At 35.2% G+C, this 16,906-nt stretch overlaps 1 protein-coding gene across 1 annotated transcript; it reads right to left on the reverse strand.

Moving 5' to 3' along the window:
- Positions 1–4,826: 4,826 nt before the first annotated feature.
- On the reverse strand, positions 4,827–12,116 carry LOC143239117 (uncharacterized). Its single transcript, XM_076479957.1, has 3 exons — positions 11,830–12,116; positions 8,629–9,647; positions 4,827–6,527 (listed from the first exon to the last, which is right to left on the reverse strand). The coding sequence occupies exons 2-3, from the start codon at positions 9,639–9,641 to the stop codon at positions 6,374–6,376; spliced, it is 1,167 nt and encodes a 388-aa protein (XP_076336072.1). The 5' UTR covers positions 9,642–9,647; positions 11,830–12,116; the 3' UTR covers positions 4,827–6,373.
- Between the last annotated feature and the right edge of the window lie 4,790 nt (positions 12,117–16,906).

Genomic DNA, 16,906 nt, shown 5'->3' on the forward strand with positions numbered 1-16,906 from the left:
AGAATCTGAAATATTAAAGTGATATTTATGTTTATTTAATAACTATTTTTATTTCAGCTACAAACATTTTAAGAAATGAGATGGAAATCAATTAAATATATAAATAACCATCTTTAAACATAGAACCAGAAGCATTAAAATTCACCTTATGGCTATTTTATTTACTGTAGTCCTTAATTTGATTATTAACTGTACACTGTTCAATATTCTTCATTATTTTTACTTTTCAATACTTTCCTTTATTCAGCAATAGATGACAGAACCTTCTACATCGTATATAATAACAAGAGTCTTAATTCAAGACATAAAATATCCATTTTATAATTTAACGATTAAGTTAATAAAAGTAATTTGAAGTAGTTCTACTTTTTACACCAGTGTTAACTTCATTAAAATATCCATACTAGTCTCTTGATACTTGTATAATATTATGTAAGGCGACATTTGAACAGATCTTTCTTTAAAAACTTGAGTGAACCAGTTGTGTAATTATTGTTACTATGTGTTAACTAGTTCTGTAGATTATTGTTAACCAGCTGTGTAGATTATTGTTACCATGTGTTACGAGACCTGTAGATTACTGTTACCATCTGTTAACCAGTCCTGAAGATTATTGCTACTATGTGTTAACCAGCCTTGTGGATTATTGCTACTATCTCTTAACCAGCCTTATAGATTATTATTGTTACCATCTGTTAACCATACTTGTAGATTATTGCTACAATCTGTTAACCAGCCTTGTAGATTATTGTTACCATCTGTTAACCAGCCTTGTAGATTATTGTTACCATCTGTTAACCAGCCTTGTAGATTATTGTTACCATCTGTTAACTAGTCTGTAGATTATTGTTATTATCTTCTGTTAACCAATCCTGTATATTATTGTTACCATGTTTACATTTAAAAGTAAATTAAAATCAAAATTAAAATCGATTTTATGTTGCACATGGTATGTTGAAAGCAGCACTGGTTCAGTTTAGATGTTTGTGATGTCAAAATACAAAATTTATAATTTTATATGAACTTGGAACTCAAATTACACAGCACAACAATTTTTTTGAAAAGTTTTTGCTGATTTTGACAGGTACCTGGTGGGTATGCACAAATATAGTTTTGGTTTTGCTTCATCACGTCGGAACTCTGAAAAATAGACAGTAACTGTTTACCGGCAATAACGTATTTAATTGCGTTTATGTTTCTAATACGCTATTAAGTTCAACATAATTAAAATTGTTTTGTTCCTGATTTTCGTTTGTATTCAATATCCGGTGCATCACGTTGCAGTGCCCAACAGTAGTCAGTAAGCATTGACGGATTCCAGTTGCCCTGGTATCGTTTTTCCATTGTAGCAATGTCCTGGTGAAACTGAAGATTTCGATGAAACGGTACGTGATGGGCAAATTTAGATGTGATTTTCGTGATCAGCAATCAAAAATCTATAAGGAACACCCAACAGTGTTCAAGAAGCAAAAACTTTGTTGTGCAGTGTTACCGCTATTGAAAAGTTGGAATACAAAATGAAAACTATTTGTACTTTTTTATTTGTTGAAATATCGCTCATGTACTGAACTTAACACATTAACCCCTCACACCTGCTTTTAAATTTTGAAAACGGTCTCTTATGTACACTTACTTCAGTATATGACATTTAAATAATCAATTAAAATCTCAGAATGTCGCCATGTCAGAATGTTATATTTTAAATAACGGCAGCGTCTCTTCTTCTCTTTTATTTCAAACAAACCTTCGTGCTAGTAAGTTGAATCTTTAGGCTATTCAAAATTTCTTATTTTTATTCCCAAATGCAGCTTATTGTGTGGTATCGGTATAGTAATTTACAATTTTTTTATTATTCAAAGATATATACATATAAACAAATTATTTCGTTTCATATTCTCCTGGACCCCGTCATGGCCAGATGGTTAAGGCATTCACTTCGTAATTAGAGGGTCGCGGGTTCGTATCCCCGTCACACCAAACATGCTCCCCTTTTCAGCCGTGGGGGTGTCTTAATGTGACGGTCAATCCCACTATTCGTTGGTAAAAGAGTAACCCAAGAGGTGGTGGTAGGTGATGATTAGTCTTGCACTGCTAAATTATGGGTGGCTAGCGCAGATAGCCCTCATGTAGCTTTGCACGTAATTCAACAAAACAAATATTCTCTTAGTGTGAAATTTCGTAAGGCTTAGCAACCTACGACAAGCAGCAACAGAGTATGAAGGTCTTAACTAGAAGAGATAATTCTTTGCTTTAATTCTTTATTTACTATTCTGTGTTTTAAGAAAAATAGCTGTAAAACTTGTTCGTAAATCTTAATAACGTATGTACACATAAAATGTATCATAACTGAAACATGAATGTATTATACAAAATACTATCTAATGAAACACAGAGATAGGTCACTTTGTAAAGGTCAGTTTTATATTCTTAGATATGGTAATGTGAGGGCACGTAAGCCCCGTCATTCTAACTTCTGCTGTGGCTGAGAGGTCAATATAATAAAAATAATAAATACGCAAAATGTATAATGTAATGACATTTAAGCTATTTAGACTAAACATTTTTGTTTTCAGGTTATAGAAAAAAAGCATAATTTATATCTTAATTTTCTTATGCTAGTTACGAGATCTGTCAAATGTACCAAACATGCATAGATATTACAATTTGATAGTGAAAAGAACAGCTACAAAAGGTTTCTCTTAAAAATACATTTGATAATAATTAGAGGCTATAAATATTTCACATGTTAAATTTAGAAAATTTCTGATACATAAAAGAATTCTTAATCTTAAAATCAAAATTACTCTACATATTGAACAGTAAACATTCTGAGAGCAAAAAATTACGAAAAAGTATCTAACGAAAAATCTTAATATACAATTCAAAAACATGATATTTTTTGTAAGACAGTCTTGTAATCTTTACTAATAACCAGCACAATTTTGTAAACAGATGCTTACATTATTAAAAAATCATAGTATAATTATTTTCGCTTTTACGACATGGGTGGAGTCCACTCAATCTGTAAAGTAAGAGATAATAGGCGCAAAAACATTGAATATACAAAAAAAAACAAAAAACAGAAAACACAATTTCATATTAACTTCCTTTTCTTGAAAAGTTTAACAAAATCGAAGATAATTTGTATTGGAAACTACGGTTAAGGCATAAATATTGCGAGTTTTGATAAAAGCAATTCGATTTGGAAAAGTGTGCGACGCTACTCCACTAATAAATTTACACATTTTTTTAACCTACCAAGAGTGCAGCTTTATTACTTTTATTTACAAAAGGAATTTTTGAAACACTCGAAAAATTTTATGAAGCAAAATTAATTGTGCAATCTCTCTCTTTTTATTTGTTTTTGAATTTCGCACAAAGCTACTCGAGGGCTATCGAGTCCCTAATTTAGCAGTGTAAGACTAGAAGGAAGGCAGCTAGTCATCACCACCCATCACCAACTCTTGGGCTACTCTTTTACCAACAAATAGTGGGAATGACCGTCACATTATAACGCCCCCACGGCTGGGAGGGCGAGCATGTTTGATGCGACAGGGATTCGAACCCGCGACCTTCAGATTACGAGTCGCACGCCTTAACACGCTTGGCCATGCCGGGCCTCTCTCCTTTTTTTTTTTGGAAAAGACAAAATAGAAACATTACGACTTCAATAACAAATATCGCTCGAAAGCTAAAGATGGAAAATTTATTTTATTTAGAATAAAAAATAAAGTTAAAAATGCACCAACTTTTGATAGTAGATGAAACCACGTTCAATATTTTAGAACATGGTACTATAATTCCTACCTTTTGGAATTTTCATATCAACTTTTTTACCTTGATACGTTTAGTAAAATCGAAGATAGCCGGAATTTCCAATACATATCAAGGCTTAAATATTACTAGTTTTAATGGAAGCAGTTTCACATTGAAAATCGTACATCAAATACATCTTGCTACTCCAATAATATGAATATAAAATTTTCCAAGGTCAACATTTTACTTTACGTTGTAAAGACAAACATCCAACATGTAGTGCGTTGAATAAAAGGTTCATGAGTAGCGTGATAAGTCAAAGTCAACACGTTCATGAACAGTGTGAAGACAAACGTCCAACGGATAGAGCGTTGAATGAAAGGTTCACGAGTTAGTTTGTAAATTAAGATGAACACGTTCATTCAGCAGTTGTTTGTCAGAGTATAAAGTGTTTGTGTGGAAAGCGTATATATTAGATTGAGATTGCCTCGTTTTCTCGTTATAATTTTATTCCAGTTTATAGAAATGGAATTGATAAGTGAACTAGAGACAAACGTGGTTACTCTATGGGAATAAGAATTGTTACGCAAAGTGATTTAGAGATTTCTGCTTGAAAACAAAGGTGATGGTATTAACTAGAAACACAATAAGTTATCCACTGTCTGGTAGTCATATAGAAGAGGCATCACGCATACATTCACTAAATGTTTATCCAGTTGATTTTTCAGATTTTCTCTGAAAACATTTGATGTTGTAAGTATTTATTGTCACGTAACATCTACGAATGACTCTTTTAATAAGTAGATTACTAAATATTCCATTACAGTAAAAGTTATAATAAGTTAAGTACACCTATATTGGGTCGAAGTAGTAGGTGTTTATAAATCATCTATAAACTTTCGTACAGCACGAGAGCACGTGAGGTTTGCATACTGTTCTTAGTAGAAAATTGTACAGAAAATTTTAATATACTGGCTTTATTTATACATTAATTATGTAATCATTTTTTCAGGAAGGATAATTGTTTGTGTTTATAAAAATGTACAGATAGGTAAACATAAAAAACAACAAAGGTTTTGTAACATTTTATTATTATTCTCACATAACATGAAACATGAGTATTACATAAACCGGCATGGTACATGCTGCAGGAACCAAACTAAAATACACGTCTCTGTCAGCCACCATTGAAAGTAAAGAAACATCCAGACGTATGAAATAGTGATATATATCATGTTAACAAATTTAAAAAAAAAACAAACATTAACTTGTAAATTAACATAGACCGGCCATGCACTATAATTAATTATTTATTAAGAAATTTGATAAGTCAAATAATATTTTTAAAATGTGGAAGATTTGTTTGTCCACTGCAGGTATCGAAACCCGAATTTTAGTGCTACGAGTCAATCGACTTACTGATGATTCAGGAGGGAAGGGACAAATGTGGAAGAGGTTTTATTTGTAACATTTTATCTGGGTGGGTTTTCTTATCAGGATATCCAAGATAGTTTGGTCACGTTTTTAAGATCAAAGCTAAACAATGACCTATCTGCCCTTTTAAACGTGCGAGAATCAAACCAAATTCACTCTGTTATTTTACATCGGGTAAGTGTTGTTTAAAATTTGCGTTCTTATGTTTATTTTAAATTGGCATTTGTTGTTTTTATACTGTAAAATATACCATAAAAAAGAACATATATATAAATTATTGAGCCGGTTTCTTGATATAATAGAACAGGAACTACACCAGACGAACGGTTGTGTAACATAAAAGAGACTATTGGCTTAGTTCTAGAATCAATGTCTTTCAGACAAAGTTACCAGATATAGTAATGTCTTATACGTCCCTATAACCAACTTCCACGTTTTCTCCCAGGGTGTTGACATTAGATTATCGTCTGGACATTTTACGTTGCCCATATCGAGCTGTTTATTTATAATCAAGCAAAGTTACACAATGGGCTATCTAAACTGCCCCCGCGGATTGCTGCTTTTCTCGAGATGTCCTAACAACACCTCTGGTTATGGACAAAACTCCTTCTCTGTTATACCACAAACTGCAATTGTTTGTCATACGGAGTTCTCGTTCTATTAAACTAGTAATCTGGTTCAGTAATTTATCAATGAAACCTTCCTACGGTAAATTATACGAGCTCATGTAAGTGTTATTAGAACTAAAGATGGACACAATTACACACAATATGTCCTTTAATTTACGAATAAAAGCCGAGAATATTAATTAGATAAATCTTCTTCAAAACCAGAACGAGACAGTTTTGTTCTTGTCTTAATTTTTACAGTAAAATGTGCATATATTCTGAGAAGTATAGTGAGTACATAAGAGATAAAACACATTTCAATAACATATTCCACATTAACCCAAACAAAATTAAAAGAAAAATAATGTTAAAGGGTGAATAACCCCGTTACCTTATTTGGGTTACCATGTCATTGTTGTACTTTAACTGTCCGATAGGTGGCGCGACGAAGTCCTGGACAGTGATCTAAATATTTCGGGTGTTGTAAACCATTCCTGGCGTCCCAGCTTTTCTGAATTCAATCACCGGGAAACGGTTTTCAGGAAGTCGTTTACAAGTTGCTGTCACTGTCGTAACTAGTCCTCATGTTTAACGAGTCTGAGATGGGATTTTAAACCCAACGTGTTAACATTTGTACTTGTAACACTTGTTGGCTTTTGTTGATGAAGCACCAGCCACAAAAGTTTCATTTTGTTACTTATCTTCTCGGGCATAAATTTTTCTAAAATACTAGAAAAGAAAAAAGTAGATATTTCTGTGAAATCCGATATCAAATTTACAAAAACAATACTAAAGACAACGATGTTTAACACAATACGTTCTTCAACACGAGTGAAAATTACTGTTGGCCAAATCATCAGCGTGATGAGCCGTGTTAACAGGGTCCAAGGTTCCAATCACGATATGCTACTTAACATTTTCCTCACTTTCATCTGTGGGAAGGAGGAGATAACTGTAACACAGTTTCGTTTTCAACTTAAGAATAGTCACAGGGACGGGGGGCGGTGCCCTTTGTTTGCCCTCCAACTGGTTAGAATATTGAAACAAGCAAAGATTATGTTTGAATGTTAAGAATCGCTAACCTGGATGTTTAACCCATATCTGACGCAATGCATCATTCAGTTTAAAGTCATTAAAAATCAATAACAAATTCCTGGCATGTTATCCTGCCGATAAGTAAACCCATACAAACTGTCTGTTTTTGTTGTTTCACAGAAAAGCTATAATTACCAGTTGCTCCGAATTATGAAGTGAAACAATGAATGGTTTTATTTGTTTGTTTGTTTGTTTGGTGATTTTCACACAAAACTACATGAAGGCTATCTGCGCTAGCTGTCCCAAATTTTGAAAGTGATAGACTAGATGAAAGTCAGCTTGTGAACACCACCCACCGCCAACTCTTGGGATACTTGTTTACCAAAGAAAAATGGGATTGACCGTAAAATTATAACACCTCAGCAGCTGAAAGAGCTAGCACGTGCGACCGCCATGTTAGGAGTAGTGTCCTAAGTAACCTGCCACGAAATAACACATAAAATCATATGTTCTAGCCGACCTTAAACAAAAAAAAGTTTTATCATGTGGTTTAGAATTCGCGATATCTCTTGATAAAAGCAAATTCACTACAAACTGAGAACGTTACCGACATATGTAAAAACCTCCACCTAATGAATGATTAGATAGTCACACTCAAAATGTTCTTGTTATCCCAAAATAGGTAGCGTGAGCGAGCTCGAAATTCTACCCTTAGCCATTGTGTTCCTGTAGCGAGGGTTACTGGTTAACTTTATTAAACAGAGATTCCAAGCACATGCTTGTTTGATGTCAATTAATTAATCCACAGAATATGATAAATATAATGTTAAGTACTATTACCTATAGTAACGGTAGGAACATTTGTTGCTTGTATTTCAAACACCTAATTTTGTTTTCCAGACAGATTTCGAATGGATGCCCATGGTTTATCATTGTATGAAATAGCAAGAATATGTGTGTAAGTTTATGTGTCCCCAAACTTCATCAGCCAACAGATATGAACACATAATTGTATCTCCAAAACTTTATTCTCCCATTTTCACAAAATGTATCGCCTTCAGGAACAGTTCTACCTCCACTTTCCCCTGGTGGCTAAGCGGTTACCTCGAGGGCTTATAACACTATAATTCTGAGTTAAACACCTGTCGCGGACACCGTACATAGAGTAAACTGTACAGTTTAATGTTTAACGATTAAACATAGAATTGATCTAAAATACACCAGCTAAATTACTATAAAAATCGTCTGGAACAAACATCCTCTCACTGAGTGTCATCAGTTCCGTGTATTCACTTGTTCCATACTTACACAGTCGTTATAAACTACTAATTTACACAATCAAACAGTCTGAGAATCTCAGTTGTTCCATACTTACACAGTCGTTATAAACTACTAATTTACACAATCAAACAGTCTGAGAATCTCAGTTGTTCCATACTTACACAGTCGTTATAAACTACTAATTTACACAATCAAACAGTCTGAGAATCTCAGTTGTTCCATACTTACACAGTCGTTATAAACTACTAATTTACACAATCAAACAGTCTGAGAATCTCAGTTGTTCCATACTTACATAGTCGTTATAAACTACTAATTTACACAATCAAACAATCTGAGAATCTATTTAAAATTGTTAATCCTTGCAAACGATGTTTATGACGTATCTTCTAGTTTAAAAAAACACATTAAAATGGACATGATTTACAGTTTTTGTATCTGATTTTAGACAGTTTAGTTTGATAGTTAATTGAAAAACTGTTCTTCTCATTAATTTTAAACATAAAATTCTTACCTAATTATTTCTATTTTGTCATTACTCATTCCGTTCCCCAGTTCACAAATAACTCGGTTAAGACATTGCTCGTTTTCCACTGCTGATCGATAGATGGCGTAGTATTTCTCAAGTTTATTGAGGTACTCACTGAAGACGTCCGTTTTCTCTTGTGTTTCACGTTTTCGACGGCTACTGCTAGTAAGAGATGATACCGAGGGCAAAAGGAGTCCTAGACCAGCCAAGGCTAAAATTGGCATTATCAGCGATCTCCAGCCCAGGGCTGATTGGGGTTCTACACCATATGATGCTACAGCGGAGCTAGCCGAAGGTCGTAAGTCACCATGTCCACCGTAACTGCCTTGTCCATAACCACCGAACCCTCCTGGAACTCCGAACTGGCCATATCCATTAGCCGTCCCGTAAACTCCTGGCACAAACTGATTTAAACCCGAACCCCCTGCAACTCCCAAACCGCCACCACCATAGCCCGCAGCAGTCAACTGACTAATTCCGCCCGGTGTTCCGAGTCCATAGGTTCCTGGTGCAGTTTGGGCAGGAACACCGTTAATTCCATAACCTCCAGTCGCCGCTGCCAGTTGGCCTAAACCACCGTAACCCCCAGCATTGATCTGGCTTATATCGCTGGCAGCGCCGACACCTCCGAAATTGCTACCTGTGAAGCCATTTACACCACCAAATCCTGCTGTCTGACCTCCATACAGCGCGACATTTTGGTTACTCGCCGCCCCCTGGTACACTGGGTTAGCAGCAAGGTTCTCTCCTAAATTAGGTTCATATGAAGTACTGGAAGGGTTATAACTAGAGTCGTAATCTCCCGTAGACTGTCTTTTCTTCTCTTGGACAGGATAGTAATAATAATAAAGGTGGGATGGATTGCCCGAGCTTGCTTGTCGTCGGGTCGAACTGGCATTACTTTGATTATCTTCTCGTTTTACCATGGCACTGTCAGGTTTAGAGCTGGCACAGACTAAGGCACACACACTCACGAGAAGTACCGTGACACGTGACATTATATCCTGTAACATAATTGGCAGAGTGAACATTTGAAAAACAAACAAGCATATAAAAGTCTAAATATTTTTATTTAATCAATTAAATGCACGTAAACCTTCTTACGTCTTAGAGAGGTAATCAGACAGCAGCGTCCTCTGCCTAAGTAGCTACTATTAACTTGTTGGCTGTCACAATTATAACTGACACACACAATTGAAAGTGCGGAGAGTGGTAAGTGACATTAAGACTTGAACGTTGGACCTTTTTAAGGGCAGCTCAATACGTTAGCAAATACTGAATATTACACAAAAAATATCCATTAGAAAAGGGGTATGAATAGAAAACATGGATTCGTCTAAACCAAGTGTTTTCAAACTAGTCCCTTATCGACCGCTATTTAGGGTTAACAATTCTAGATGGAAAAAAAGGAGTTTGTTTTTGAGACGAACGCTACTCATGACTCGTTATTAGTTTCAGTAACGCCGTGTTAGGAGAGTCGTTATGGTTGAAAAATAAAAGATAAAAACAGACCTAATTACGAGACGTACTTGCGCAGCACCCTTGAAGGTGTTGTATATAAAATTTAAATTTAGAGTAACATTTTTTTATTTCTTGCTTTTGAAGTTTACAAAGCCTACAGAGTGCTTAATATGCACACATTTTACTAACTTCAAGACAGTACACATTGCAACTAAGAGACAAAACACTACTGTATTGTGGTGCGAGTGGTTAAAGTAGAACATCGCTCAATACGTAGTTGTAATTAGATTGTGCAGTTCCGTAGTCTGAACTAGAACTAAAAATATCCTTAACCCTTTTCTGCTCGTTGTAATATACGAATCTACATTTGTTACTTATCTTTTATAACTACTTGAAATCTATAGCTCCCAGTAACAGTTTAAATAAATCGTGGAATTATTTTTATTGGTTCCTCAGTTGACCAATACTAAGCTCTATCAATTTATAACTTACGAAAAAGACATTTTTTGTGCAATATAAATCTATAGAATTAAGAGATTCAAAGAAAGTAGTTCTTCCACCGTATTTTCATAATGCGAACAACCGAGGGATACATACAGACAGAAAAATGAAAACAGTTCTTTAAAATGAATATTAAAATACGACTATAGTCAAACTAATTAGAACACAATACTTTAAAGAAATTTTAGTGGCAAGGCGAAACTATAGTAGAAATAATTAGAATACAATCCTCCATTAAAGAAAATATAACCTTTAAACAGCGGGAATGTTGTAGGTAACATAACTGATGATGGTTGCTTTTTAAGGGTTGATTGGTAAAATGCTTCTATAGTGAAACAAATAGCGGTACGAAACCATACATTTTCTTTAACAAAGATTAAGTGGTAAAACCAGACCACAAAGAAATCCTACTTGAATAATTAGTGTTTTTTATACTAATATCTCTTTTAGAAGAAATACGTAAAACATAACATGCACAAGATACAACCTGGAAAATTATGTATTTATTTTGTTAGCTCTTTGAAAAAAGTATTTGGTACAGTTTTGCATTTAATAACTGTAAGCTTGGTTTAAGTTCTGCCGACACTACAAAATATTCCCCGCACTTTAAGCTGCGAGAGCGTTATAAGAGTGACAGTCATTCTGTTACCGTGGGTAGTGGAGTACTGCCGACTAGTTATCTTTCTTCTGGCCAGTATTATGAAATTAGAGACAGCATCCACCCCAAAACATCCTCGCCTTTTAAGGTGTTTCAGCGTTATAATGTGACGGTCAATCCCACTATTCGTTGGTAAAAGAGTAGCCCAATAGTTGGCGGTGGGTGGTGATGACTAGCTGCCTTCCCTCTAGTCTTACACTGCTAACTTATGGATGGCTAGCGCAGATAACCCTCGTGCAGCTTTGCACGAAATTCAAAACAAAACAAAAGAGCATCGGGTGTCACGTTTCTCGTCCGAAAACAACAAATAAAATTTGAAGTTTATAAACACATAAAAATTAAATATTTCATAAAAACTTGAAAGTAATGTGTTAATATTTCATGGCACTATATGCCAGTGGTGAAAGGTTTATTTGACTTGTACACAGCTAGTACCTTAAGTTATGTGCATTAATATACAGATTGCCTGTTTCATTAAATATCAGCTGTTGTTACCGTTTTCCCTGATGGCTGACTTAGGGTTAAAAATGGGCAGATATTTAAAGTTAAAATTCTGAGATTCTTACCTTGTATTTACTGTAATTCTGCTTTTCTTTTCTTAGAAAACTTGGAAAGAACCTTCTTGTTCGAGAGCAATCCCAAATAATAATGATCACTTACGAGCAAAGAGCCGAAACATGAATACTTTGAGAAGTTGGTGAGCATTTACGATTGGCCATGGCCTCAATGAGAGGCGTTCTTGAAAATTATTATTATGTAACCAGTTTTCCAGAAGTTGGCTCATGACTCCAGGCAGCTTATTGTCCTCGTAACTTGGACAATATGTTACCTACATAGGGACTTGTAGCTCACGTTCCAGCCTTGACCGAGAGGGGGAAATAAATGATGCACCTGAACCTAAACCTTCCGCGTTCCTGCTGGGTCGTTCAACCTGAGCTGTCGATCAGGGGTGGAAGCTTCTAGAATGGACAGAAGGATCTGTGATTAAACACTGTTAAAGTTTTCAACCCAACTCTTAGTACACGTTTATACGGCCCCTTCACATTTCTTTTCTGGGTTTCGTTTGCAGAAGTTGGGTGGGGAAGTGATATATTACTCTTCCGCTTTCAGAAGTATTTCTTTCATAGGCCATAATCCGCCTACGGTTACAAATCTTTAATTAATAAAAGGTTTGGAATTATTACGATAACTTGTGTTGTTGACACGCGGCCCACACTCGAGGTATCCCGAAATATAACTTAAGTGATACGTGCCTGCTGTGTTGTATTCTGATTATAAACCTGAATATTGAGAAGTGATAACAGTATCGTCAAGTGACAAGCTACATACTGTTACCATAAAATATCTGTTAGTATAATTAACTCGTTATTGCATACTTTTATCTTAAATGACAAGTTATATTCTGTTACAATAAAATATCTGTTAGTTCGCACAAAACTTCTCAAGTGCTGATTAAGCTACTTCATGATTCTGAATTGAGACAAGAAGGAAGATACCTATTGAAAAATACCCTTCGCCAACTCTTGGAAGACACTTATCTTACCGATTAGTCAAATATGACTATCATACTTGTAATACACTCACGGCCCAGAATACGGAGCGTGTTTGACCTTTTTTCCCATCTCTCTCTTATATATATATAGGACGCAAACAATAACCTCAAAATCTATAGCCCGACACTCTAACTACTGGGCCACACAAGGCCCAGTGGGATTCGAACTTATAATTAAGCTTGACTAAACCACCCATCTTATAATTAGGGTTCGAACTCAATTTTTTTGAGCTAACATATTTACTCAGTAAGTACCTACCAAATATATACAAGTACACCACCTGCATGAACGTTGCAGGAAGCTTGCTTGTTTGTTTGGTTTGAATTTAGCACAAAGCTGAACGAGGGTTATCTGCGCTAGCCGTCCCTAATTTAGCAGTGTAAGACGAGAGGAAGGCAGCTAGTCATCACCATCCACCACCAACTTTTGGGCTACTCTTTTACCATGGGATTGACCGTAACCTATAACGCCCCCTACGGCTGAAAGGGCAAGCATGTTTGGTGTGATGGGGATTCGAACCCGCAACCCTCAGATTACGAGTCGAGCGCCCTGACCACCTAGCCACGCCGAACCTTGGAGGAGGCACAACTATATATATTTGGTTTTCTGATCTAAGTTATTATTATCAGCGTTGAATAGGTGAAACTGCAGAGGATGCGGTGAAAATGAAGCAGGGTGTATACGTCACAAGTGACATTTTTTACTTTCTTTTCAGTGAATAAATCTGTAAAATATACCTACATAACCATTAACCCTTAAACAGCGGGAATGTTGTAGGTAGCTGTTTCAGGGTTAAATGGTTGGTCCGATGATAACTATTTAGGCACAAATCATAACATTATTTAAACATATAAGTTAGTTTGGATTATTTTATTAACGACTGAGACAAAAAAAACATAAATGTCATATTTATATTTATGATGTTATACATTGTAATGTTTATATTTATAAAGTTATACTCTGTGATGTTTATATTTAGATTGTTATACTCTGCGTTTATATTTATTATGTTATACTTTGTGATGTTTATATTTTTATGTGTTCTGGATAATTCGTAAAATCACGTAAGAAATGTCAGCATCCTAATTCTGGGCTGATAGACTAGAAGGAAAACTGTGTACTACTTCCATTTCATCAAATGGATGGATTTGACGGTTATTAACATACCAAAGTTTTCCAAAGTGCGGAGCGCGATTTTACGGCAACGGGACTTGAACAGTAGATACTCGTGTTCATCGTCCAACATGCCGATACTTGGGCTGTGCCCGGCCTGTTTGCCATGACATTATGAAAGAGTACCAAAGTAGTTTACACTATTTGACCGTACCGACCTCTTTTGTGTGTGTTTATGTGTTTTCTTACAGCAAAGCCACATCGGGCTATCTCCTAAGCCCACCGAGGGGAATCAAACCCCTGATTTTGCGTTATAAATTCGAAGACATACCGCTGTACTAGCGGAGGGCATCACCTCTTTTGTAATATCAAACATTCCCAATTGACTTTTCAATGAGAGAGTACGAGATGAAACATAAACAAACGCGAATGTTTGTACAAGATCCTGAACAGAGCTAAGTTTAAAGTATAAAATTATCCAGAAATTGAAGAAACCAGAATGGTTCCGAGCAAAGTTGTTCTACAACAATTGGGGCGTGAAGCCAGCGAGGCTTAACGAAAGGCTTGGTTTCCCTGTTTGTAGAATAGCATTAAGATTCTTAGAATATTCGAGTTTGACCTCTTGAAATCACAGAGTATTAATTTATACAAAAAATAAATTCACACGAGAAAGATGCGCTTGATGCATTATAACGATATTGTAGTAAAAATAAAGGTGACGCGTATATTTTAGTTGAGATGGAAATAATTTTATTTACACGTCAATAAATATCGTATGAGTACTTATGAACAGGAAATAATATCGTTGTTCTAGGCCTAAAACTAATGCTACTGTCATCTTACTCCATCTTGTAGGTTGTTGTTTTGTTTTTTGGATGGTCACAACTACATCTGTGTTTCATATCTAGCTATAAATCTTTCTAGTAATGTTTGGTTGGCTTAGAACAAAGCTGCAATGGGCTACCTGATGTGTCCACCGCGGGAACAGAACCTTGAATTTTAGCGTTTTAAGACTGTAAACTTTCTTTGTCCCACTAGGAGATTCAGAAAGCATACAATTTAATTCAAGTCTTGTTTGTTATTTGAATTTCGCGTTAAATTACTATATCAAAAGTGTCTAATTTTGATGTGACAGATGGAAGAAGTTAATAACATAGTTCCAATATCATATATTTTATTTTAAGTTCTAATTACGTGATACTCCATCGTGATATACTTTGTATACCATCTGACAGAGACGTCTCTCTTGAATTTCATGTAAATACGAAAAACGTTTATGTAATATCTTTTATTTATGGCAAACCTAAGGGTCAACTAAACACTTTATTCTAAATCTAACGTTTATTATCACGTCTTAAGTGTTTTATCTTTATATAAATTGCTATGTTTACAAATAACTTTTCACTTTAGTATTTCACGAACTGCGGACTTCTCGTACATACATTTACAGAACTAAACTAGTTTACTAAAACCGGTTTTATAAGAATAACCTACCAGCTTCTTTCTTAGATTTGAAGAAAAGGAACTTATAAACTACCAATCTTTTATTTCCTAGTTGTTGGGGAATTCTAATTGTTAGCTGAGGCTCGAGGGAGATAATTCCATCTCCAAACATGTTCGCTATTTCAGTCGTGGAAACATTATAATGTGAGAATCAATCCCACTTTTAGTTGGTAAAGAGTGTACCAAGAGTTGGCAGCGTGTATTGTCAACTAGTTGATTTCTCTCTAGTCTATTAACATTAGATACTAGCTTTGCAGGAAATTAAAAACAAAATATTTTGTTACTAATTAATGCATTTGTTAAATTAAACTGAAATCAGATGGCGAGACATATGAATATTGTATGATCATCCTCATAGACAGAGGAAACGCTATGCTACGCAGTTAAGGAGGCGATGCTGTCTTTAAAGTAGGTTAACAAGACTCGAAACCTAGGTCTTACGTTTTATTATTATTAACACTTCAATGAAGAAAAACACGAGACCGCTTAGATATATAGCCTAGTGGCCTGTTTAAAGTTTCATGAAATTTGTTTTGTAATACATATTTATACCACTGAAATGTCGTGATATAACCACGTGCGTTTCACAAATTAAGGTTGTTTAAAAAAATCTATGTAAAATCTAAACTCATACGTTAATGATGAATTACAAACTTAGTTACCAAAACAATACATAAACTTTTTACTTGGGGTTCCGCTAAAATTCGCGTGACAATGTTTTCTAATATTATTATCACTGTGGGCTAGCAATGGTGGCGTGCTTAGTGCCGAGCTGTACATCAAAGAGTCTAGGGTTCGAGACTACATACTACTTAAACATCCACACCTTCAACGGCAAGGGCGATATAAAAGCGATAGTTATTCCTGTTAACAGGTTCAGAAAGCCCTCTCGTCAGCAGTTGAGTAGTAGAGGACACGTGCACATGAAACTTAATTTCAAGGTAGTTAATGTAGGACTAACATACAAAACTGAAACAATGTGCGCATGATAGAAAGCAAGTTAAATGTCCAAAGATAGAATAGTTATGAAAAACATCGTGTTTAAGGCTTTAACTATTGTTAGCTGGGGAAGGGGGGTTACTTATAATGACCTTCATACGAAAGTTAATTCATTTTTATTGGTTTCACGTAAAAATGTAAATTAGTAATATTGTTCAATCACTATTAAAAGTTTCACCAGTATCTTCTACAATGGGTTCTTATGGTTTTAAATTCACTTTCAGTCCTTCACGTGCAACTCTTTAGAGTTTACACATTTTAATTATAGAGATTTTTCATAGACTCCGAAATCTATACTTTCTATATATAGTTATGTAGTCCTCACTCCTTGGGCTGGGTAATACCTAACGATTAAAGTGACACCCACATCGACAAGATAAGAGCACACAATAGACGTCGGTGGGTGCTACTACTTGACTTACTCTAAATATTTAAACTCAAAATTATGGTTGACTATTTGCAGTTACCTTGAGTG

This window comes from Tachypleus tridentatus, chromosome 13 (assembly GCF_004210375.1).
Source record: "Tachypleus tridentatus isolate NWPU-2018 chromosome 13, ASM421037v1, whole genome shotgun sequence".
Classification (NCBI taxonomy): domain Eukaryota; kingdom Metazoa; phylum Arthropoda; class Merostomata; order Xiphosura; family Limulidae; genus Tachypleus; species Tachypleus tridentatus.

Excerpts from the sequence above, each read along its gene's own strand:
- LOC143239117 (XM_076479957.1), bottom strand. The coding sequence starts at position 9,641 with ATGTCACGTGTCACGGTACTTCTCGTGAGTGTGTGTGCCTTAGTCTGT. Across the intron at positions 6,528-8,628 it reads GACAAAATAGAAATAATTAG|TATTTTAGAAAAATTTATGC; the intron begins GTAAGAATTTTA and ends TTTCTTTTCTAG.